This window comes from Danio rerio, chromosome 11 (genome assembly GCF_049306965.1).
Source record: "Danio rerio strain Tuebingen ecotype United States chromosome 11, GRCz12tu, whole genome shotgun sequence".
NCBI classification, from domain to species: domain Eukaryota; kingdom Metazoa; phylum Chordata; class Actinopteri; order Cypriniformes; family Danionidae; genus Danio; species Danio rerio.
In genome coordinates, this window is record NC_133186.1 from 13,392,676 (window position 1) to 13,417,043 (window position 24,368).

The window sequence follows — 24,368 nt, forward strand, 5'->3', positions numbered from 1 at the left end:
CTCACAGTACTTTCAGTTTTGTGACAGAGAAGTTTAATTTTCTTTTAAGGAGTGTTTTGTTTTGTTTGTGTCCATCAAGCAAAATTAAAATTTCTTCATGACTGACAGTTTACAGGGTCCCAGCAGGCACAGGACGTCAACATGATTTCAGATTGATGTTGTACTCCAATGCTGTGGCACGTTGCATTTTGTTTGGAAATGAAAATCGGCTTGATGTCAGAACCCAACGTCAGGCCGATGTCAATGTCCAACATCAGACAGATGTTGCTTTTTGGTTACTTTTCAACGCAAGCTAAAAAATATATATCAGCGTCTAATGATCTAACGTTTAGTAGATGTTAACACTATGATGTCTATCAGACATTGGATTTTGGTTGTCATACCTGACAAATAAATGTCAGTATTTGTCGTCAATATAACATTAGTTCAAGATGTTGGCTCGACTTTGGATTTTGGTCACTTTCCAACCCAACCTAAAATCAACAAAATATCAACGTTAATTTCACATCGTTATTGGACGTCAACATAACATTGTCCTTAGATGCTGTTGACCTAAATCTAACATAATACAAATGTCTTATGACATTGTATGTCTGCTGGGGTTAGTTTACCCAAAAATGAAAATCATGTTAATAACAGTTCACCTTTATGTTGTCCCAATCCACAAAGATCTTCATCTTCAAAACACAAAATAACATATTTTGGATGAGACACGAGAGCTCTCTCATCCTCCATATACAGCAATGCTCTCTTTCATTTTAAGTTTAGTTAATATAAAAAAACACAATACAAAAAGGACCAGTGTTTTCACAGGTTCAATACGAATATTATGAAATCCTGAAAATTTGCGTGCACATAAAAGAAAAATGATGACTTCATTTAACAGTTTCTTCTCTTCTGTGTCAGTATAGGGTACACGTTCACAAACACTGTGTACTGATGTAATCCCAGATACCTGTGTGTAACTTTCTCTGTTTGGAACAAAGCACAATCGCAACTGAGGTATACATTAGAGATGCAACTAAACATAAAAAGCACAGGTCTTTCATGAATGTGCACCCTATACTGACATTGAGGATATACATATAATTTTAATTAAGTTTATATTTTTGTTAAATGTATCAAAACATTTAAAGTGTAGCTTGATAATATCTTTATTGCACAACTGAAGGCATATGATTGGTTTTGAGGGTGTTTTTAGTATTTTTGAATGAGTCAGTCTCATTACTGTATATGGAGGATCAGCGAGCTCTATGGCTTTATCTAAAGTGTTTTAATTTGTATTCTGAAGATGAATTAAGCTCTACGAATTTGGAAAATAAAGACTCTCACTACTCTTCACTACTTGATTCTGATAACTTCATGTTAAGTTCTCACATATTTGACAACCCAACAAACAATTTTTGTGTTTGTAGATGTGTAATAGACATCTAAACGTAGATGGCTTGGTTAAAACAAAGCTAAACTTGGGCTGTCAGTGAAAATTTTATAGACATCTAAGAATAGCCCAAAACTAGACGCATCGTCAAATCAACAGATTAGATAGACTTTATATGTGTAGACATTTATTTCTGTTTATTTTATTACTAGTCTAGTTTTGACCTATTTTTAAATGTCTATTAGATTTTCATTGACAGGCCACATTTTGCCTTGTTTTGGCCAAGACGACTATGTTTAGATGTTTATTAGACGTCTTTATAAAAAAAATGCTTGCTGGGTATGTTTGCAACACTTCGAATGCTTCTGATTGGATATTTTGTCCTTTAGTGCAACTCTACATTATATTACAGAGAGCTTATGACTTACTATCTTCTGCTAGTAGTTATTAGGTTTCTTGCCATGTATAACAGCTAAATTTTCTCTTCTCTGCAGATGCTTGTGGAAAAACATCCAAGACTCTTGAGACACTGCGTCAGTGCATTTCTAGAGGTGAAGTGTTGGTATCAGACGGCTCTCACTTCAAGCTTTTTCAATCAAGATCCATTAATTATCTGGCCACTTGCAGTGTTCCTGAGACAAGCGACAGCTACTGGATTTCTCCACGGCTCTCTCGACTGTTTGTCATCTTGACTCTCCCAAGCATGACTTCTAAAACACTCTTTTCTATCCATTCCTCAAAACTGCAACCGTGGCTGAGAGAAATACAACCAACACTGAGCCTTGCAGACAGAGCAAACTGCATTATTACCTCAACTCTTGACGTATACCTTGCAGTGCGTGAATGCTATGCTGTAACCTCGAGTCCATACTTTATCTTCTCTTTGCATGATATACATAAAGTGTTTCAAGGGATGTATCTCTGGAGGTCAAGGCTTGATGGCCAGCAGGCTCTTCGGAGTAGTCTTCAGAGTAGTTTTGGTTTTCGAAGCTCCACTTCAACTGAAAGATCAGTCTCTTCTCCATCTGTTCTTGAACATGACCTCAATATTGTCCGCCTGTGGATGCATGAGTGTTTGCGGACTTTTGGTGATCGCCTAGATTCAGAAGCTGCATGTCAAAAACTTATCTCAATCATAGCTGAAGTTTCTGAGAAGAATTTTAGCACGATGTTGTCAACTGAATCTCAAACACTTCCAGCAGATAACTCAAGCCTTACAGACATGTTATCTGTAACGAGGACATATGTAAACCAACAACTGGATTCAAGCTCTTCGCAGATGGATGAAACTTTGAATCCTTGGATTGTTAAAGCAGAAGTTCAGACAGAGAGCGAAGAGACCAATGTAGAAAGCAACTCAAGCTTGTACAGCACAGGAATTGATGAAGATGGATTCTCATACACCAATGACAATGTAAAAAAGGCTGGAAATTTTGAGAGTGATCCAGGAACATCAGAGTTGATATCTGAATCTTCAAGTTGTTCATTTCCAATGTTGTTTTCTTCTCTTTCTTCTCATTCTGTTGGAAACGATGTCAACCACAAACCATCATCACATGAAGAGTTTCTACAACGTCTACAAGAAACAGCTTCTTCCATCCAGAATGTGATTTTCAGTCCAGAACTTTGTGAAACGTCAAAAAACATTCTCCTGCATCATAATTTCAAACGCACCTGTGTGTATCAAGAAAGGAATGTTGATGTGTTGGTTGACCAGCTAGTTCATACTCTTAAAAGAGAAGAAAGTAATGAAGAAAAGTCAGAAAACACTCTCTATAATCCAACATGGGCTGTTCATCACCAGAATGTTCATCAACTTGTGCATGTCATCCGAGCTTTTCTCATTCCTGGTGGACATGGGGCTCTTTTTGGAGGAGCAAAGAAAACAGGGAGAAAGACTATTGTGCGTCTAGCAGCTGCTCTGACGGGATATCAACTAGTCGAGGTTCATTCTGGAAATGAGACAAAGATATGGGGAATGATGAAAGACATTTGGAGCCAGACTGGGGTGAATGCTGGAGATTTGGTTCTACTAGTTCACGAGAATACCAGCCAAGCTGTAAAGGATCAGCTGCTGGTAATGATGGCCAATGGAAGCTTTCCTGGACTGTATTCAGATGAAGAACTGAAGAATGTGACTCTCCGGATGAAAGCGTTGATGAAAGATGCACATTGTTATATGAAGGATGATCAAGTTCTTGAAATGTAGGGTATCAGTATCCATATGTTTTCAAATCATTCACTTTTTAAGATCAGTTTCATATAATTCACTGTTGTTGAATGACATACATAGCGGGGAAAATAAATATTGAACATGTTACCATTTTTCTCAAAAAACATTTTTCTAAAGGTGCTGTTGACTTGGAATTTTCACCGGATGTTGATAGCAACCAAATAATCCATATATACAAAGAAAACAAATCTTATTAGTTTATAAATTAAGTTATGTGCAATAAAATGAAATGACACATGTTAAAAGTATTGAACACATGAAGAAAGGGAGGTGTAGAAAGGCAGTGAAAGTCAGACAGCAGATGAAATCTCTCAGTAGTTTTTCAGCAACCCTCTAACCTTCGTCATTGTAAATTAATATTAGCTCCTTCAGTCCAACATCTACCTTAGCAGGATGATGAAGATGAAACCAGGGTGGACATTTCAGTGAGACAATGATCCAAAACACAGCCAGGGAAACCAGCCAGAAAAAAAAGGTTGCAACATAGGCTCATTCTAAAAACATAGTCCTATATACGTTTCTGGAGACGGTAAATTATGTAGCCAGAGGTACGTATGGCTGCATTTCATTTTTTAAACGATTGCTACGGTGCGGTATGACGCCATTCCTTTTTGTGCTTACTAGCTGACCGCTTACCTTAGTATAAACTGCTTTCCCGCTGTTACCAGTTTGTCCTGTTAGTTCGACATGTACGTCGGCAGACTTGAGACACAGAAAGGAGTTGAGCACGACAACGGTTGAGTCCTGTGAAGAACGATTCCAGAAAGCGTGCAAGACAAAAACAGAATCCAAAAAATAAAATAAACAAGTAAATAACAGGGTGAGAATATCGTAAAATCTGAAAACGTGGTAAAAATCAGACAAGGGCTTTTCTTTTTCTGGATTGCTTTTGAAAATTGTTGGTTGGGTTTAGGGCAGTGGGTGGTTGGGTTAATCAATAACATTGGTTGGGTTTAGGGAAGGAAGAGGGTGGGTTAGCTGATTGGTCGGTCAGTCATTCAGTCAGTCAAACAGTCAGTCAACAGCGGCCTCTGGTGGGTTTACTCAAGAACAGCAGGCGCAAATGTCACTCGCGAGACAAACTTGGGATCTCAAAAAGGGTACACAGTGGCCTCTCTTGGATTTGTGAAAACAAAAACTGCAAAAAAACAAAAAACAAAAACGTGATAGATGAGACGCACATAACCGTCAAGATTTTTACACTCTGTTGAAGTCTGTAAAAAAATAACACCTGAGCAATGCATGTGACTTCATTCATATGTTTGTTATTCTCATTTTTATGTTTGTATTGTTTGGGTTTTTACCAAAATCTGATTCAATTCCAGGTTAACAGCTCCTTTAGAAATATTATTTCCAGGAAAAAGCATGACATGCTCAATAATTATTTTTTTCCTGCTGTATAATGCATGAATAATAATGTTTAATAATTTTCCATTCTCAACATTTTGCAATTTGGATTTGCCATTGAAATGTCAGATTATGTACATAATATAGAAAGAAGATCAAACATAGAAACCACTTATTTAAAAGTATGGCTTATAATTATGAATAAAGCAATAGTCAAATCATAGTTCATAAATTAATAAAAAAAAAATCTTGAATACTGGCAGATAACCAATATATCATGAGTGTTGAAAGTTGAGTCTTAGTAATATATATTTTTTTTCATGCAGTTATTTCAGAAACATCCAAAGAAGTACACATGTATTTCTCCTTTATCCTTTCCCCTGGGACAAATCTGAAGAAAAAATCCTTGTGAAATCTTGCAGCTTTCTTCCACATATCACCAAGGCTTTGAGTATCTGCTGTTGTGTAGAAGTGTTTCAACCTTGGACCTCTGAAGCTTTAGTTGAAAGTGCTTTGTATCATTTAAAAGCCAGTCAGCAGATTCCTGAGACAGCTGGTACAGGTGAAATGATTTAATTCAATTCTTATTCTACCCCTAATTTTAAGTGATTTAACACATTTGTTTTTTGCCTCTGTATTGTTGAATTTCTAGTTGCCAAGGATAACTTAGCAGCTAGTATTTCTAAGGCAATGGCAAGGATACATTTATTAGCTTCAAAATATGCTGTCACGCTTCTTCATCTTCAACCGTTTGGCTGTCGGTCCTACGTAGAGCTGATGGTTCAGTTTTTCTTTTTCTGTCACCACCTGTTTGAGAAAAACAGAGTTCAGGACAGCCGGTAAGGGGAGCTAATGTATTAATACATTCACTATCATCCAAACATTTAGGATCATATTCATTATAATAATATAAATGACATTTACTTGACAAAAATCTGATATTTATTTGACTACATTACTATTTTAAGTATGTTTTTAATCAAATAAATACAGCCTTAATTAACATTAAGCTTTGTTTACACCACATGTGGAATTAAGTTTGCATCCGACTAAGTTATATACAAAATCAATACAAACATGCGAATCGAGGTCAATTAAATTATTAATAACATTGAACGATCCATTTTTCTAAAATTGTATTATTTACATGTGTTTACATATTAGGTTGGGGAAGGTTCTAGCACATGTGAAGGACATGACAGACACAGCTGCAAGGCACACTCAGAAAGTTCTGACCTTTAGGGCCAAATGTGAAGAAAAACAGAAGGTACGTCTCAGTCTTGTCGTCTTTATTGTTATAGCACTTAATGCAGTAGAGACTACTTCAAAGCAACTTTTATTATTAAACAGGAAAGTAACAGATTCAGAGAGACAAACATCAAAAAATGGTGCATGTGGCTGGATATAAACCAGCTTTAGCAAGACAATGGTGGGTCTGTTCAGCTGTTTTGGCTCCGTTCAATTCAATATTCAGCTAAGTCCAGTGCTGCCAATATATACTGAATAACAGTACCATTGCATGTGTAAAACAAAGGGGGAAAATCAATTTCATGGTTACAGTTTTTTACAATGGCTATGACAGTTTTTTTTAATACATTTAACAAGTTTGCTAAACTCTTAACGCATCAACACACCTAAAACACACAATTGACAAAACAGTTAATTTCATGCTCAAAATCAAACATTGTAAACTAAACCTCTAAACTTCTTTTCAAAATACAATAATAAACTAACACACTACACCATGTCTAACAAAACACTGTAAACATGTTTCAAAATGACATATTTGTTCAAAACACAAACACATGTTCTCTTTCAACAGAAACATTCAGTCAATCAGAAAACACTGACAATAAAAACACTATCATCAGTTAAAATTACAGACACTGCATTAGTTTATATGTCAGTTCTGCCCTTATATTTGAAGACTCTCTACATTTTCATTTTGTTGGGTTTAGTAAATGCAGGCATTTTCTTTCTTTTACTGCAAAAATTCAATACAAAAATAAAGAAAAAAATTGCTTTATAAAATTAAAGTTTATGTTAAAAAATACAGACACAGAATTGCTGCAGTACAGATTTAATTTGCAAAAGGACATCACTGCAAGATATACAAACAGAAAAAGCATTGCAATTATAATAAAAAAACAAAATAATTTTCTATTCTGCCTGTTCTTCTGCATTTGCCCGACTTCTTCTCTGGCCCGGCATGGTAACAATGGCCTTTTGGCCTTTTATGTTTCTCCTACGACGATACCTTTTCGCTTAGTTGAAGCCAGCCTCTTCAACATAGATAATTTCATGTGGGACTTGATTGACCTCTAACTTTCTCTAACATTCTCTAAAAGTGATTAGACACAGTGTAAATGCTTTACTGTACTGTATAACTATTGTATGTACTAATGAACGGCAGGTTTATAGAGTAGCTTACTGCAAAACACACTGTGCATAGTAAAGTAATCACTGTATTGCATAACCTTACCTGGACGTATTGGTGACAGAGTTCTGTAATATGCTCACTGTTCCTTTCAAAAACCTCATGAGTCCTTTTTTAGAACATACAGTATGATCATGTGATTTGAAAAATGTCAACACATGAGTGTGGTTTCTAGATGGGAATCATGTTCATATGTCATATATATATGACAGCTGATTCCCATCTAGAAACCACACTCATGTGTTTTGGTTTTTCAAATCAATATATATATACAGGGAATATATTTGTGTTTCAATTGACAGTATGAACAGCTGTTCACTTTGGCTTTAGCCTATATAGGTTCTGTTTAGAACATGATGTTATCTGTTCTGACATACTATGTGAAAGCATTGGTAAATTGAACTGTAAAATTACATAGTTTTGGTTTTGGTTGAGTTTGTGTGTAAAAGAAGTTCAAGCATTTTAAATTTGTGTTAACTGGATGCATTTTGTGTCAAAGCAACAAGAAATGTGTTAATTGTATAGCCCACGAAGACGGATGTTGTGCTAACCGTGTTAAGAGTTTAGGAAACTTGTTAAATGTATTGAAAAAAGTGTCATAGCAATTGTAAAAAACTGTAATAACAGAGCTGCAGGATATGGCAAATGATGATTTTATGAAATAAGCAATTTTTCTATGTTCTTTAATTATGCATTTAGAGAAAATCAAGTAATTTTTTTTTTATTTCTCCCTATTGTATGTTTCCGTGTATCTATAGTGTATTGACCAGCTGCAAAAATTGGTAAATCCTGCACAGAAAATCTGGGAACAAAAGCACCACCAAAGTGTTCAGGAAGAAAAATGGCTTTCTAATCTAGAAGATAATTTACTCCGAGTTCAGCAGCAAGTTCAAGACGCTTTTAAACAGGTCTGCTCTGATTAAATGCTTTTCTCAACTCAATTGCGATGGTTTAAACTTGATAGTATTCCAGAATGTTAATTTTTAAACTTACAAGTTTAAGGAAATTGGTTTCCTTGGAAATTGTTTGTGTGTAGGTGAGTCCGCTGTACCAAGCCGCTCTGGAGGCTCTGCAGGCTTTGAGCCAGTCAGATTTGGATGAGATTCGACACTACAGGATGCCGCCTGATGGAGTCGTCATGGTCATGGATATTATATGCATGTTATTCAACCGTCCATGTGGCTGGGACAGTAGCAGACAACTTATGGTGCAGTCCAGCTTTTTTCAGGTTAATTCTATTCAATTCGTCTTTATTTCTATAGCGCCTTTTTACGATGTGGATTTTGTAAAAGCAGCTTTACATAGATAAAGTTCAGTTCTAGTTAATTAAAACAATCCACTGAACCCTAAGAAAGAATTTGGTAACACTTTCTATGAAGCCTTATTTATAATATTTTATAAGGGTATTCTTGTATTGCAACATATTAAAATGCATGCATTTTGTGGCTAAAGTAAGTAAAATTCTCCAGAAATGGTTTTGGAAGTTAATTTCCAACCATGTCAATTGGCTCTAATTTGTTTTGTAATATGTTTGTTTTTGACCATATTTGGTAGGGTAATGAATATTAATGAGCTCTACTCTGCTTTGAACTCTGCTCACACGCACACATACATTGGCCCTAATATGTTATGGTTGGTTTCAACCGTATTTGGAAGAGTCATGAATATTAATGAGCTCTGCTTTGCTTTGAGCTCTGCTCAGACACATACACATGCTCAAACAGTGTGTTCAGTTTACAAAAAATATTTGAATGAATTGAGTAGAATACTTGTTAAATGACAAGCTTTTCAACTCAAGTGGTAGAGAGATTTTTTTTTAACTAGAAGAAGTGAGCTGTCTTTATGCCACCAGAGTAACCTTGTTAGCTCCTGAGGTCTGTTGTGGATTAAATATAGATTCAGTTATAATTATACTCAACAAAAGTTTCAGACAGAGATATGTTTACAGTTGTATTTTGTATAGTTTTAAAGTACATGAAAACACAGGCAAGAATTAACATCAACCTTTGTATAGACACGATTTTCAGAAAATTTATTGAAAAGTAAACAGGAAGTTTATTGACATTCTTTCACTCTAGAAAACTCACAGTAAGAAGTGATATAAAACAACGTAAGTGGATTAAACACTTAAGGATTGTACAAACACCGGGATGCTTTTCATTTACGTTTATCAAGAAGCATTTTTCTAGACGTTTTTTTGGATTCAAACCTAAGCGATTTACACTGGCGTGGAGCAGAAGAGTAGGCAAAATCAGCCCTTGATGTTAGATGGCACTACACAACTTTAGGCTTCTGACACCCGCTTGTAACACAGAAGAAGACAGAAAGTTGACACGCTTGTTGTTAAAGTTGCTGGTGATTTGAACAAGCATGGATGGTTCAAGTAGCAGCTCCAGCTCAAGAAATGATTGTTGTTCAACAGAAAGTGTCCTGGTGTGCACTAGGGATGCAACAATACAGTTAGCTCACTGTTCAATACATATCTTGGTTTGTTAACACGGTTTTCGGTTCAGTTCGGTTCTCATGGCTTGATACGTGTGTGTTTTTTATTCTATAGGCAATAGGAACAGTAAGAGGCTAAGGAGAAAAAAAATTATTTATTGCAATACTCATTTTGTTTTACTTAAGAGCCAAGAAAATTACATTAGTTCCTAGTGTATTATATAAAAAAAAAATTAACACTGAAATCTCACAGCTGCTTGTAGCCCATGTACAAACTGGGGAACACATAAAATCCTACACTTTGAAAATAAACATACATGTGAAGTTAATAAAAATAAATTAGCCATTTAAAAAAAACATATTTGTACTTAAGTAAACATAAATAAACCATCTTAATTATCTCTGTGCTGAAAAAATGCGAGACTGTAGTCTGTGCGCGGATCGAGTGCTTTTTATAAATTGACAAAAGCCTGCATCAATCACCGAAAATGGCTGCAAATTTTTAGCAATAAACAGCTGCACTGCCTTTGTTATTTTTATGTATCTTTTGGAACCAGTTTGGTAGATTGAGTGAGGTATTGTTGCTGTTTGGAGGACTTAATTACCCTCTCTGCTATCCTGCCTTCAGACAGTGATATTGCTGGGTGATGGCGCTGCAGATGTGCAGTCATGGTTATGCGTGTTAAACAATGCTTGCACACGGTCATTTTTTGTTCACCGTTTTTTCTTTTATTGGCATTATGCTTACCGGCAAAACCGAAATGTCCTCACTCCGCAGATTTGAAAGACGCCAGGGCTTACTCGTACTATGGCCTCACTTCGCCGGCGCTTCCTTGTACTGTTGCCTCAGCCTCACTTCACGATGGTCAAGCGCCCCCTAACTTTAGAGCATAGTGATTGGATTTTTACTCGCGGGGAGGAGTTTTCTCATCTCAGCTCATGGATTTAGAGGCACACACAGTCAATTCGGGGAGATATAAAACGCACATGAATTATTTAAACGCAAAACCGAGAAAACCGCAATTCACAAGCTCGTATTGAACTGTGGAGGTCGTACCGTACGGTTCAATATTATATTTAGAACCGTGGCATCCCTAGTGTGCACCGTCCTTTACACTCAACAATTTCTGAATATACATACAAGCAAAGATTTAAAAATACCTTACACCTTATGCCTTATGTTCAGGGTAACATTGAATGAACTTCTACATCCAGCATTTTGCATTCTCACTAGCTGTGAACACTCTTTATCAGATGGTACTAGAAATTATAGGCTCATTTAAGAGATTCTGCGTGTATTAAGAAGACTCTTTTGAAGCATTATGCATTTTGGATCCATAGAAAGTGTTAAAAATTTTTTTTTTAGTTTGAGTATTGTTTTTGACATTTTACATAAGCATTTCTTTTTCTACACCATCAGGAACTGGAATTTTTCGACTGCTCTAAATTAACCAATGAGACAATTCAAAAGTTGGGTCACATCATACAGGCACCTAGTTTTCAGCCAGACTCTGTACGAGATATGAGTCGGGCTTGTGAGTCTTTGTGTCGCTGGGTGAGAGCAGTATACCAGTATGCTTGCATACTGCGCCACATTGCACCTCAAAAGGCTAAAAAGCAAGATTTGTACAATCTCATGGCCGAGAGTCAAGAAAGGCTGAGTGTTTTGAGGCTACAGATGGAGTCGGAGCGGGAAAGACTAGATGAACTGGAGAGACAGCAGGAGTTCAACAAACAAGACATGGAGTTGCTGAAGGCCCAGCTCAGTACCGCTGAGGCTCAAGAGAGGGAGTCATGTGCTGTCCTTAAACTGGCTGAACATCACATTAAAGACTGGGTATTAGAAGGAAAGGTGGGTGAAGTTTTTGCTGTAAATTTTACTATACAAGCAATTACTTACTTTACACCACTGCTTGTAGTTCATTCATTCATTTTCTTATCGGCTTAGTCCTTTATTAATCCGGGGTCACCACAGCGGAATGAACTGCCAACTTATCCAGCATGTTTTTATGCAGCGGATGCACTTCCAGCCGCAACCCATCTCTGGGAAACATCCACACACACTCATTTACACACACACACACCTGTACCGCATGTCTTTGGACTGTGGGGGAAACCAGAGCACCTGGAGGAAATCCACGCAAACGCAGGAAGAACATGCAAACTCCACACAGAAACGCCAACTGAGCCGAGGCTCGAACCAGCGACCTTCTTGCTGTGAGGCGACAGCACTACCTACTGCGCCACTTTGACGCCTTTACAGCTATTCATTTAACATTATTCACTTTTATGCAAAAGCAACTCACAAATGAGAATAAAACAAGCACTGTAAATCACCAGAGGGCAGCAATATCTGGTCTATAAGGCTCTTCTTGGTCTGGCGCCTGCTCCCTTCTTTGAAGGTCAAAAAGCCACTATGCCCTTCGTTCAAGGGACATTGATCATTTAACTGTTTCTCAATGTTTTTTTTTTTTTTTAACCTGGTTAAATTAAGGTACATAAATCATATAGATACTACAACAAGTCTAAGTTAGTTTTGTAGTTAGTTAGTTTTTTTGTTTGTTTGTTTGTTTGTTTTTTATACACACATAAAGACGATGTCAGAATTATTAGCCTCCCACAGATGCAGGAATTTTTCACAGTATTTCCTAAAAATATTTTTTTTGTTCTGGGCAAAGCCTTATTCGTTGTATTTCAGCTAGAAGAAAAGCAGCTTTTAATTTTTTTATCTATTTTTTTGATAGTCTACAGAACAGACCAACCTTATACAACAACTTGCCTAATTACCCTAACCTGCCTAGTTAACTTAATTAACCTAGTTAAGCCTTTAAATGTCACTTTAAGCTGTATAGAAGTGTCTTAAAAAATATCTAGTAAAATATTATGTGCTGTCATAATGGAAAAGATAAAACAATTCAGTTATTAGAGATACGTTATTAAAACTTTTACGTAAAAAAATGTGTTGAAAAAATCTTTTCTCCATTAAACAGAAATTGGGGGAAAAATAAACAGGAAGCGAATAATTCAGGACGGCTAATCATTCTGACTTCAACTGCACGCAGAGAGGAAAGAGTGTTTATCCTACAGGTGGTTTATCAAACCCACTCACTGGCATGAAGTACATTCAGAATTGCACAATATTTTCCAGAACAAATTGAATGTTTTTAAAAAAGTGTCTGGGGCATATGGAAAGGAAAAGAGGGGTATTTTTCCTACTGGTTGTTTAAATGAATCTTGTCAACAAATTATTTGATATTTTACAGGAAGCAACATTGGCTAATCAAAGCATTCCAGGTGATGCCCTCATTTTGGCAGCTGCAGTTACTTACTTGGGTCCATTTGGCCCTGATGTTCGACAAGAGCTGCTCCTGAAGTGGCACAAACTTTGTCTGACTGGGGAAATGAATATGACTCTGGAGGACCCTCGTGCTACACTTCTGGATGATGTTCCCTTTGCAACTTGTGATCACTACGTGGCCATTCCCGTCAGTAAGACATTTCAAATTGCTTTCAATCAAATACTTGGACTAGATCTGCATCACATACATGGAGATTCCTCTGATCTGGTCCGAAGTGTCCTGCTCTGGGGGAAAAGAGATACTCGAGCACAACGTTGCCATTTATTGGCAAATTGTCATAAAGATGAGGAACCCAACTCTCAGACATTGTTTTCTCCTGGTTAGTATAATTTTTTTAAACCATAATATACAGTTAAAAACAGAATTATTTGCCCCCTGTTTATTTTTTCCCCAATTACTGTTTAAAGGAGAGATTTTTTCAACACATTTTTAAACATAATAGTTTTTAATAACTAATTTCTGCTCTGTTAAACATAGTTTGCGAAATATTTAAAAAAGAAAAAAAATCAAAGGGGGGCTAATAATTCTGGCTTCAACTGTATATAGTGAAATTTTTACTCTTTTTCAAATATTTTCCAAGTGATGTTTAACAGAGCAAGGACATTACACTGTATTTCCGGTAACATTTTCCCTTCTGGGAATTTCTTCATTTTGGAAGGAATAAAAGCAGTTTTTAAATTTTCCTAAACTAATTTTGATATTAATATTATTAATACATTTAGTTCTGACAACAGGGTTGAGAATAAAACTGCAGTGTCTTTACTGATAGTAAATAGTAAATAGAATAGTAATAGTAATAGTAAGTAGATAGAATAGTAGTGTTGTGACACGGTGGACCAAGGGTTTAAAGCGTTTATCAAAAAAATTATGCATCTCGCAGTAAAGCAGTGTATGGGAGCTTGATTCATTTTGCCATGACCATGTTTTCAGTGACATCTGAAGCTTAATTTTCGCTTATACTCACGTGACTGCTTTGAATTTTGATTCAAAGGTTTAAACACCCTTGTGAGTTAGTAAAGTGCATAGCGAAAGATTAGGCATCGATTACATGCATTTCGGCTGTTTCAAAGCACTGCACCGGTCACACACACCAGTAATTAAACTAAAATACAATAGTAATTTATTATACGTTTTTAAACCACATTAAGGTGTATTAGTGTGTTATTTATGGCTATTTTTAAAAAAGGCCACTGCTTATTGGGGTATAGTGTGTAACGGAGGCTAGCTGGCGAGTGCCTCACTCTCATAGCCTCCTCCTTTTAGCACTCGCTTACCATGCAGGAATCCCTTGTTTGATCCCCGCTCGGAACAAGTGGTTAGGTATAGAACTGGTTGTAATATGATAAACATAAATACTTTTGAATACCTTGGATTTCATTACAGTTATCGGTGGTGTAATGTAACATACCTTATATGTAATAGACTACGATAATTGTAATGGTTAATAATTGATGGTAATTTGTTTATGTTACTTTTGTTGTATTACTACATTAATGAGTTTGTAAGTTGTCATTGTTTGATATTTTTGCAACACAGTGCTTTCCCACACTTTAACCAGCAGAGGTCCTCATCGAGCTCTGATTTGGAAAGCTTCGAGTAACGAACCTTTTTCCAATACACTTGAGTCAAATGATTCACAGGTTTAGAAAGCTTTATTTTACAATCACTAAAGATTAGGCAGGCTGGCAATGGTTAATCACAGGAGCAAACAGAATCATAAAGGGCAATTGAAAAGAGTAGTCAAAGCAGGCAAGAGATCGGTTCAGGCAGCTAACATAACACAAACTAGATTAGGGTCTGGAAACATGACATGGACAAACAAGGCAAGGTAAAGGCTTCGTAATTTTTACAGATTAACAAGACTCAACACTGTTTGTGTGCTATAGTGTGGTATATAAATAGTCCATAATGGGTTACCAGCTGTTTGTGTAATCAGTGAAAATGGAGAACGGGTGTGTGCGAGGTGCATGCTGGGAGTTGGAGTTTGTTAATCGTGGCTGAATTGCACTTCTATAGCAATCTGTAGCTGATAGATTGCTGGTCATCGTAACAATTATTAGCTTCCATAAGATTTTTTGGCTACAAAACAAACCACTGTTGTCTAATGACTTGCATATTTAACCTAATTTAAGTTACATAAGCTAGTTAAGCCATTAATTTGCCACTGTGTCTTGCAAGTAACTAAAATTTTAATATATTGTCACCATGGCAAAGACAAAAGAAATTTGTTATTAGAAATAACTTATTAAATATATTATGTTTAAAATGTGTTGAAAAAAACTTCTGTTAAACAGCAATTGGGAAATATCTTCAGAATTCTGTTAATTTTGACTTCAACTGTATGTGTAAGCTTAGAAATGTCATTAAGTTATTGTTAGTTTTCTTTGTAGGTCAGTCTAAAAGTCATGCAGAGGCTAAATATGGACTTACAGTTTCTTCTGATGATCCAGAGTTACTTGATAAACTGAATCATGGAGCGAAAGAAGGTCAGTCTTTTGCAAAGTCTTCCTCACTTTGATCTTCAGATTATTTTTTTAAATGTGACATATTTAAGTGTAACTTGCTTCCGTCTGCTGCAGGTCTAAGAGTATTGGTGAAGCATATTGAACGAGCAATATCAAATCTGCAAGTCCTTCAGGCATTTGTAACACCAGAAACCTGTGGTAATAGCCACACAGTTCAGTCTGCTCATCCTGACTTTCATCTTATTATGAGCACTTCCCTTCCAATCCGAACTCTGATACAGGGTAAGTGATTGTGGATGTTACATCATGATTTTTTTTGTATGGTCCTTTTTTAAAATTTTCTTTTTACAATAATTATAACGAGCAGCATATATTAAGTTCAATGCAATTAAAAAGCTATTGTTCAATAACAGTTGTTGCTTTTTAATTCTGATAAGACCAACAAAGGCTCATTCTGAAAACGTAGCTCTATGTACATTTCTGGAGATCGCGAACTATGTAGGCAGAAGTACGTATGGCTGTATTTCATCTTTTTAATAAACGCTACGATGTGGTATGATGCCGTTCCTTTTCGCACTTACCAGCTGACTGCTTACCTCTGTATACACAGCTTTCCTGCTGTGCTATATACACATTTTAGAGCTTCCTTAAATTGGCGACAGAAAGAGCTTAGCTCTCTTTTTCATGTTTGCAGAGTTCTCGATTTTTAAAGTTGTGGTATTCTTTTTGAATCAACCTGTATATTTAATATATCCTAAGACTGACCTCTGAGCACCACCTTTAAAAACGAGCAAAAACCCTCAATAAATTATGAAAGAGAGCTGACAAGGTTTCAACTCTTAGCCAAATGTCATGACTTTTCCCTGACTTTCACTGACTAAAGAGCTGAATTTACATGGCTTAAAATGAATGGAAAAACAAGGTGCTCTTGTGCTCAGCATGTTATTAAAAATCATAGTAGAGCTTGAATATGATTTTTAATTCATCTGATAGCCATCATGAGAGCAATAATTGATAGATTACCTCAGATTTTTAATAGAAATGAAATGAAACAAGAGCACTTTCTAGACACAAAACTCTAAACCAGGGGTGGCCATCCCTGTTCCTGGAGAGCCACCGGCTGTTTCTCAATATGCGTTCTTCAGCGGTCTTGCGTCCTCGTGTTCTCGTGAAACGTCATCATCAGCTGCCTAAGTTCAGTTCCAATACTCAAGACCGCAAGTACGGAGGACGCGTGAAACTTCCCGGATGTGTTCTTGATATCGAGGACGCACTGATGCAGACTTGAGCACCGAACTCGCTCTGGAAGTCCCAGAAGTCATTGCGACTGGAGGTGGGAAGCGCTACATTTTATCTAGATTTATTATTAAAGTTCATAGATATGAACTATTTACCTCAGGAGTTTCTCTAAATGAAATGGTGAAAGTAAACATTACCATGGACATCTTAATAAAGGAATAAACATATTAAGGGTGTTTGTTTGCTGAAATTCATATTAAAATCTGTTTTATTTATATTGTGCAGCATATATTTATAATGTTTTTATGCAAAGTATATATATTTTGAAAAGGGGAAAAACAATAAATCGTTGTATGAAGGCTGTAATGTTTAAATAATTTACCATTTAAAACACGTGAAGATCATGTGACCATCAGGAAGAACGCAGCATCCCATTTCTCAAAGGACGCGTTCTCTGCCCTCGCGGTCTCCTGAGTTCGTTCTTCCGTGGACACCTGGCAAGACTGGTCTCCACAAGAACACAAGTTCGTTCTCTGCGTTCTTGGAATTGAGAAACCTTCCTGCAGATTTTAGTTGCAACCCATATCAAACACACCTGCCTGTAATTATCATATGGTGTTCAGGTCCTAATTAATTGGTTCAGGTGCAACTGAAATCTGCAGGAAGGTGGCTCTCCAGGAACAGGGTTGGCCACCCCTGCTCTAAACAGTCACTACTTTTAACACAGGCTCTCCAGTGTTCAATACTCTGCATGTTGTGTTTGTTCATTCAGAAAAGTCCTGCATTTACAGGATCAGTGGTTTACATAATCCTTTTATCATACAAATACAACAGGAACATAACTTTAAAACACCAGCACACAAGATACACATCGATTCAATAAACAATCATTGACAATCTTTAAATATTGTTATTTAAAAATATGAAACAGGTTTCGTTATGGTTTATACATACAGTAAGAGGGAACAGTTCAGATGGTGGAATCAGTGAACTAAAGTTTTATTCATTCAACCATAATGTAGGTTTACTGCAAAAAATTAATTAATTCATTCATTTTGGTTTAGTCCCTTTATTAATCGGGGGTCGCTACAGCAGAATTTACCGCCAACTTATCCAGCACATGTTTTACGCAGTGGATGCCCTTCCAGCGCAGCAAACCATCACTGGGAAACCCATACACACTCATTCGCCAACATACATACACTATGGACAATTTAGCCTACCTAATTCACCTGTACCACGTGTCTTTGGACTGTGGGGGAAACCGGAGCACCCGGAGGAAAACAACGCGAATGCAGGGAGAACGTTCAAATTCCACACAGAAACGTTAACTGACCCAGCCGAGGCTCAAATCAGAACCTTCTTGCTGTGAGGTGACAGCACTACCTACTGCGCCACTGCGCCCTTACTGCAAAAACAAACAAACAAACAAACAAACAAACAAACAAACAAACAAACAAACAAACAAACAAACAAACAAACAAACAGATTAGAAAAGTTAAAAGTGTTTCTCACTGCATGTCCCCATATCGAAAGCTGATATATTAAAACATATGCACACTACATGAGGACTTAACATACTGTTTATTAAATGTCATAAATGTATATCAAATATTATTCATTTATTCATTTTCTTGTCGGCTTAGTCCCTTTATTAATGCGGGGTCGCCACAGCGGAATGAACCGCCAACAGGGAACCCATGCGAGTGCAGGGAGAACATGCAAACTCCACTCCAAACTCCAACTCCAAACCAGTGACCCAGCAATCTTCTTGCTGTAAGGCGACAGCACTACCTACTGCGCCACTGCGTTGCCATATCATATATATTGTACTATTGTATTAGGTTGCGGCCAATAGGGCATCTGCTCTGTAAAACATGTGCCGGAAGAGTTGGCGGTTCATTCCTATATATACATAACATGTACATAACATATATGTATACATGACACAATATATATATAAATACAGTTGAAGTCAGAATTATAAGCTCTCCTATTAATTTTTTTCCCCGTTTTTTTATATTTCTCAAATGATGTTTAACAGAAGGTGATTCAGTGGCACAGTAGGTAGTGCTGTCGCATCACAGCAAGAAGATCGCTGGTTCGAGCCTAGTCTGGGTCAATTGGCGTTTCTGTTTGGAGTTTGCATGTTCTCCTTGCGTTCGTGTGGGTTTCCTCTGGATTCTCCAGTTACCCCCACAGTCCAAAGACATGTGAAACAGGTGAATTGGGTAGGCTAAATTGTCCATAGTGTATGAGTGTGAATAACTGTGTGTGGATGATTCCCAGAGATGGGTTGAGTCTGGAAGGGCATCCGCTGCGTAAAAACGGGCTGTAGAGGTTGGCGGTTTATTCTGCTGTGATGACCCCAGAGTAATAAAAGGACTAAACCAAAAAGAAAATGAATGAATGAATGCTTAACAGAGCAAGAACATTTTCACAGTATGTCTGATAATACTTTTTCTTCTTGAGAAAGTCTTATTTGTTTTATTTCGGCTAGAATAAAAGCAGTTTAACCACCCTAACCAGCCTAGTTAACCTAATTAACCTAGTTAAGGCTTTAAATGACAAAGATAAATCATGACAAAGCTAAAATAAATCTGTTATTAGAAATGAGTTAATAAAACTATGATGTTTAGAAATGTGTTGAGAAAATCTTCTCTCCATTAAACAGAAATTGGGGAAAGAATAATATATATATATATATATATATATATATATATATATATATATATATATATATATATATATATATAGTTGAAGTCAGAATTATTAGCTCCCCTGAATATGTCAGATTTCTGTCCTGGGATGTGTGTTTCCATCAGTTTGACCTTGTGGATTTGGCGACAGGTTCTCCTCCACATCACAGTGGTGTTTTCATTAGTCAAACATCTTGGAAAGAAACTTTTGTCAATGTGAATTTAGGCCTGACTTTGGTCTGCTATTAATCTGTGATTGGACTTTCTTACATACAGTAATGTCAAGTATGAAACATTTTTTCATTTTTTTTTTGTTTTTGAAAGTGACAACTAAAATTTTCAACTCCCCGATATTCCTAACTATGTTTAATTTCATGATTTTCAATGTTTTGGACCACATGCTGTAATATCTTAAAAAATATAAACTTTTATAGCTACAGTATGAAATATATATTTTTTCCACTCACACTTTTTGGCCACAGCCTAGTTTGAAAACCCCTGCTGCAAGCAGTATACTGTTTTATAGGTTTTTAAAACTTTTTTCTCCACATTTTCCTGCTAGAAATTCATCCTTCATTTCTCGAGGAGGTTCAAATGATTGATCTTTCTCCAAGCACATCTGAAGTTCGGGACCTGATTCTGACAGAACTGATGCAGACTGAATGTTCAGCTCTATGGACTCTACATCATCGAGTACAAACAAAAAAACAGATACTTCAGCATAAACTTTCTGAGAACAAGGTCAGCTTGTCAAAAAGTTTTTTTTTGAATGTTCAGTTTTATAAGCATAGGTCCTAATGTTTATTTTTATGATGATTGCAGTTTTCCTTGATGGAGTATGTCATGCACGCCTCTACACCACTTTTCCAGGACCCTCAGTTCCTTCCACAGGTCTACATGTGTCAGAGTGTCTCTCTCGGACTTGAAACAGAAATCAAGGCGCTATCTCAACAGATAGATCAGCATAAACCCCTAATGACTGATTTTTATCAAATAGCAGAGCTCACCACATCCCTTTACAATGCCCTGCAGGACGTGGCCCAGCTGTCCCCCTGTTATCTTTTCACTCTTCATGGTTTCCTGCTCACTTTGCGGTCAGCTTTAGCCATGGAGAGCCCAGACGGGAGAGAGACGGAGCTCAGAGCAGGCAAATCTGAGATTACCTACAGGATTGTCTCTCATATCTTTTCCCAGTATAAACCCTGCTTGTTCCAGAGCCATTCCGCTTTATTCAGATTATTGGTATCTTTTGCCATTATTGAGCACAATGAGGGCTGCCCTGAGGTAGAACGAGTCATTTTCCTCAGAGGATTAAGCAACTGGGAGTCTTCAGAGCATTTTTTATCAGCGTCAACACAGTCTATCCCCGAGCTGCCAAGCTGGATTCAAACACAATCTCCAGATGATGTTTATCTGTTACAGACGATTGCACCCTTCAGGGGTCTTGTGTCCTCTCTTGTGAATTCATCCAGACTGTGGCAGAAATACCTGCGCTTTCCTTCCTCTACGGTGATTGGACCAGTGCCTTGTCGATCTCACTCTCATTTGTCCACACTACAGCGGGCCATTCTCTGGAAGACTCTGTGTCCTCATTGGCTAGCAGCAGTGGAAGAAGACCTCATGGCCTGTGCGAATGGACACATGCCTCAATCATATACTGGCGACCCCTCAGTGACCTCAGTGGAAAACATCTCCAACCTACTGTCCAAACATGAAGGTCCTGTAGTTGTGTTTTTACCAGATATAACCAGAGAAGCAGCAGTGAGCATCCACCCTCTCCACTTGATTAAACAAATTGCACAGTGCCAAGTGGACAACAAAAGGGTAAGTTTTTTGAGATCACATATAGGGGTATAAATGGGCTGTCCAGTAATGTTATGACCTGTCATTGACTCTCCTAGGCCCCGTTTACACTGCCAGTTAAATGTGACCCAATTCAGATTTTCTTCTCATATGTGACACAGATTGGATCTGTTCTATGACCATGTAAACACGAAAAAAAAAAAAAACAAAAAAAACGTATGCATTCGGATTCATATGTGGGAATAAATCATAGAGGAATAAAACATAGAGGAGGAAAGTGGTCAGTCGCCACAATTTGCTCCCACCTGCCCTGAGATCTCTCTTGTACCCACAAATTCCTCTGAATGGTGAAGAACACCATATATAAACCATAGGCACAAGCTGCTATGATAGCTCTTTCCCTCAGCCTTGGCCTCCGCATAATTTAAAAGTTGGGTAAACTTCACATATTTCGCAGAGAAAACATTTTACAGGTAACTAAATCTAAATCTCGGACTTTCCTGAAATAAAAATGAGCAAGGTGTGAAGCACCAGAAGCGGACCATATTAAATTTAAAATTATTAAATTTGAATATATTTTGGCTAGTGTTGATATCCAGGAAGAATTAATTATTATTGTATTATTATTATTATTATTACTACTACTATTATTATTATTATTATTATTATTATTATTTTGTTTTAATTATTATTTTTTATTGAACTGGCCAAATTGTGACTAAGGACAGTTGAATGTGCTGGCCAGTTTGTTTTTTATCTAATAAATGATAGTAGGCTACAGTTTTTTTTTTACTTTAAAACTTTAACAATTTACTATTTTTTTCTAATGATATATGATGTAATAAATTTGTATTTAAAAAATTTGTCTTGTTTTTTTTCAAAAATGTTTTTTAATTGCATTTTTTTTAGAAAATATTTTATATTCAATAACACATACTGTATGACAACCACCTGTAAGTCAATGGAAAAGCGGTTGTTCCTTGCGCCACCTGGTGGCTATTGCGTAAAGCACAGAAATGTTTTTTTATATATATAATGAAAAGGTGGCTTTTACAGCCGCAGTATTGCGCGTGACTGCGGTTGACAAATTGCAGTATTGCGCGTGCAGAAACACAGGTTCCCAGTAGCCATATCTGTAGGTTGCTTAAGTGAATATAAGGTCCTGACAATGCTCTATGTATGTCATGCAAACACATTTCTCTGGATGGTCATGTGGAAATAAATAAAATCTCATTCTAAAAGTCAGAGCTTTGGACTAGTAGCTAACACATGTGCCTCTGTGCTGATCAATCCAACTTGTGACATTTTCCCTCCTCTCCTCATTAATTCCTGACCTTTCTCTTTCCATATCTGTAAAAAGTGGTATAAATGTCTAATATAAAAGGACGTTCTTTTAAGAAGTTATCATGAACACTGTCGTTCAGTGGGTGAAAAATATATGTTAAGCTTTAAATTATGTATCAGTCTGTCATTATTGTCAACAGGTGAGTGTTATTTCTTTCGGGTCCGGCTGTCATGGAGATGCTGTTCTCTCAGCTCTGGACATCGCTGTCCAAAATGGCGACTGGTTAGTGCTGAACAACTGTCATCTGCTGGACTGTTGGGATGTCAGAGTTGTGAACAAGTTAACACAAGTAGTGTCCTTCACTACAAAAGGTGACTCTAATGACCATACACACTACACCTACGAGAGTTCGTTATTTCAGTCTAAATCACCTGAGTGTTTGACAGATTTGGAGACAGATGGTGGGCCTCTTCTAAACGCTGAGAATGCAGGACGATTTGTGCATCCCCAGTTTAGATTGTGGCTTATAACCAAAGCTGACAGACCTCGCTCGGTCCCAGGTAGGCAGTGCTTTGCTCATTACACATAATGATTCTCCATAATGATGGTCTCCACAGTGGTATAATTGAGTCAATGTGAAATCAAAAACAACCATATTTACAGTGCATCTGGAAAGTAATCATAGCACTTTACTTTTTCCATTTTTTTATGTTACAGCCTTATTCTAAAATAGAAAAAAATCATTTATTTCCTCAAAATTCTACACACAATACCCCATAATGACAATGTGAAAAAAGATTTTTGAAATTCATTAAAAATAAAAAACCTAAAAAATCACATGTACATAATTATTTACAGTCTTTGCTCAATTTGTTGATGCACCTTTGGCAGCAATTACAGACTCAAGTTTTTTTGAATATGATGCCACAAGCTTGGCACACCTGTCTTTGGGAAATTTTGCCCATTCCTCTTTGCAGTACCTCTCAAACTCTATCAGGTTGGAGGGAAAGTGATGGTGTACAGCCATTTTCAGATCTCTCCAGAGATGTTCAATAGGATTTAGATCTGGACTCTGGCTGGGACACTCAAGGACATTCACCGAGTTGTTGTGAAGCCCATCCATTGATATTTTGGTGGTGTGCTTTGGGTCATTGTCCTGCTGGAAGATGAACGGTCGCCCCAGTCTGTGGTCAAAAGCACTTTGAAACAGGTTTTTATTCAGGATGTCTCTGAACATTGCTGCATTTATCTTTCCCTCTAGCCTGACTAGTCTTCCGGTTCCTGCCGCTAAAAAAACACCCCACAGAATGATGCTGCCACAATACTTCACTGTAGGGATGGTATTAGCATGGCGATGAGCAAGGCCTGGTTTTCTCCAAACATAACGACCTGGCATTTACTCTAAAGAGTTCAATTTTAGTCTCATCAGAACAGAGAATTTTGTTTCTTATGGTCTGAGAATCTTTCAGTTGCCTTTTGGCAAATTCCTGGCGGGCAGTCTGGCCACTCTACCATACAGGCCTGATTGGTGGATTGCTGCACAGATGGTTGTCCTTCTGTAAGGTTCCCCTCTCTCCACAGAAGAACGCTGGAGCTCATACAGAGTGACCATTGGGTTATTGATCACCTTCCTGACCAAGGCCCTTCTCCCCCGATCACTCAGCTTAGATGGCCGGCCAGC

At 37.1% G+C, this 24,368-nt stretch overlaps 1 protein-coding gene across 2 annotated transcripts in view; it reads left to right on the top strand.

Annotated features, from left to right (window-relative positions):
• The window catches only part of dnhd1 (dynein heavy chain domain 1), an 80,081-nt gene that overhangs the window by 35,245 nt on the left and 20,468 nt on the right, over window positions 1-24,368 (top strand). Inside the window, exons 25-38 of one of the 2 annotated variants that reach the window (XM_073916542.1) lie at window positions 1,873-3,583; window positions 5,285-5,520; window positions 5,611-5,797; window positions 6,123-6,225; window positions 8,154-8,303; window positions 8,432-8,623; window positions 11,258-11,689; window positions 13,101-13,515; window positions 15,575-15,682; window positions 15,776-15,943; window positions 20,162-20,340; window positions 20,422-21,423; window positions 22,887-23,058; window positions 23,134-23,247. In XM_073916542.1, the coding sequence (XP_073772643.1) occupies window positions 1,873-3,583; window positions 5,285-5,520; window positions 5,611-5,797; window positions 6,123-6,225; window positions 8,154-8,303; window positions 8,432-8,623; window positions 11,258-11,689; window positions 13,101-13,515; window positions 15,575-15,682; window positions 15,776-15,943; window positions 20,162-20,340; window positions 20,422-21,423; window positions 22,887-23,058; window positions 23,134-23,247 (5,169 nt within the window). The remainder of the gene's footprint in view (window positions 1-1,872; window positions 3,584-5,284; window positions 5,521-5,610; window positions 5,798-6,122; window positions 6,226-8,153; window positions 8,304-8,431; window positions 8,624-11,257; window positions 11,690-13,100; window positions 13,516-15,574; window positions 15,683-15,775; window positions 15,944-20,161; window positions 20,341-20,421; window positions 21,424-22,886; window positions 23,059-23,133; window positions 23,248-24,368) is intronic. The other variant, XM_021479939.3, reaches the window with a different exon arrangement.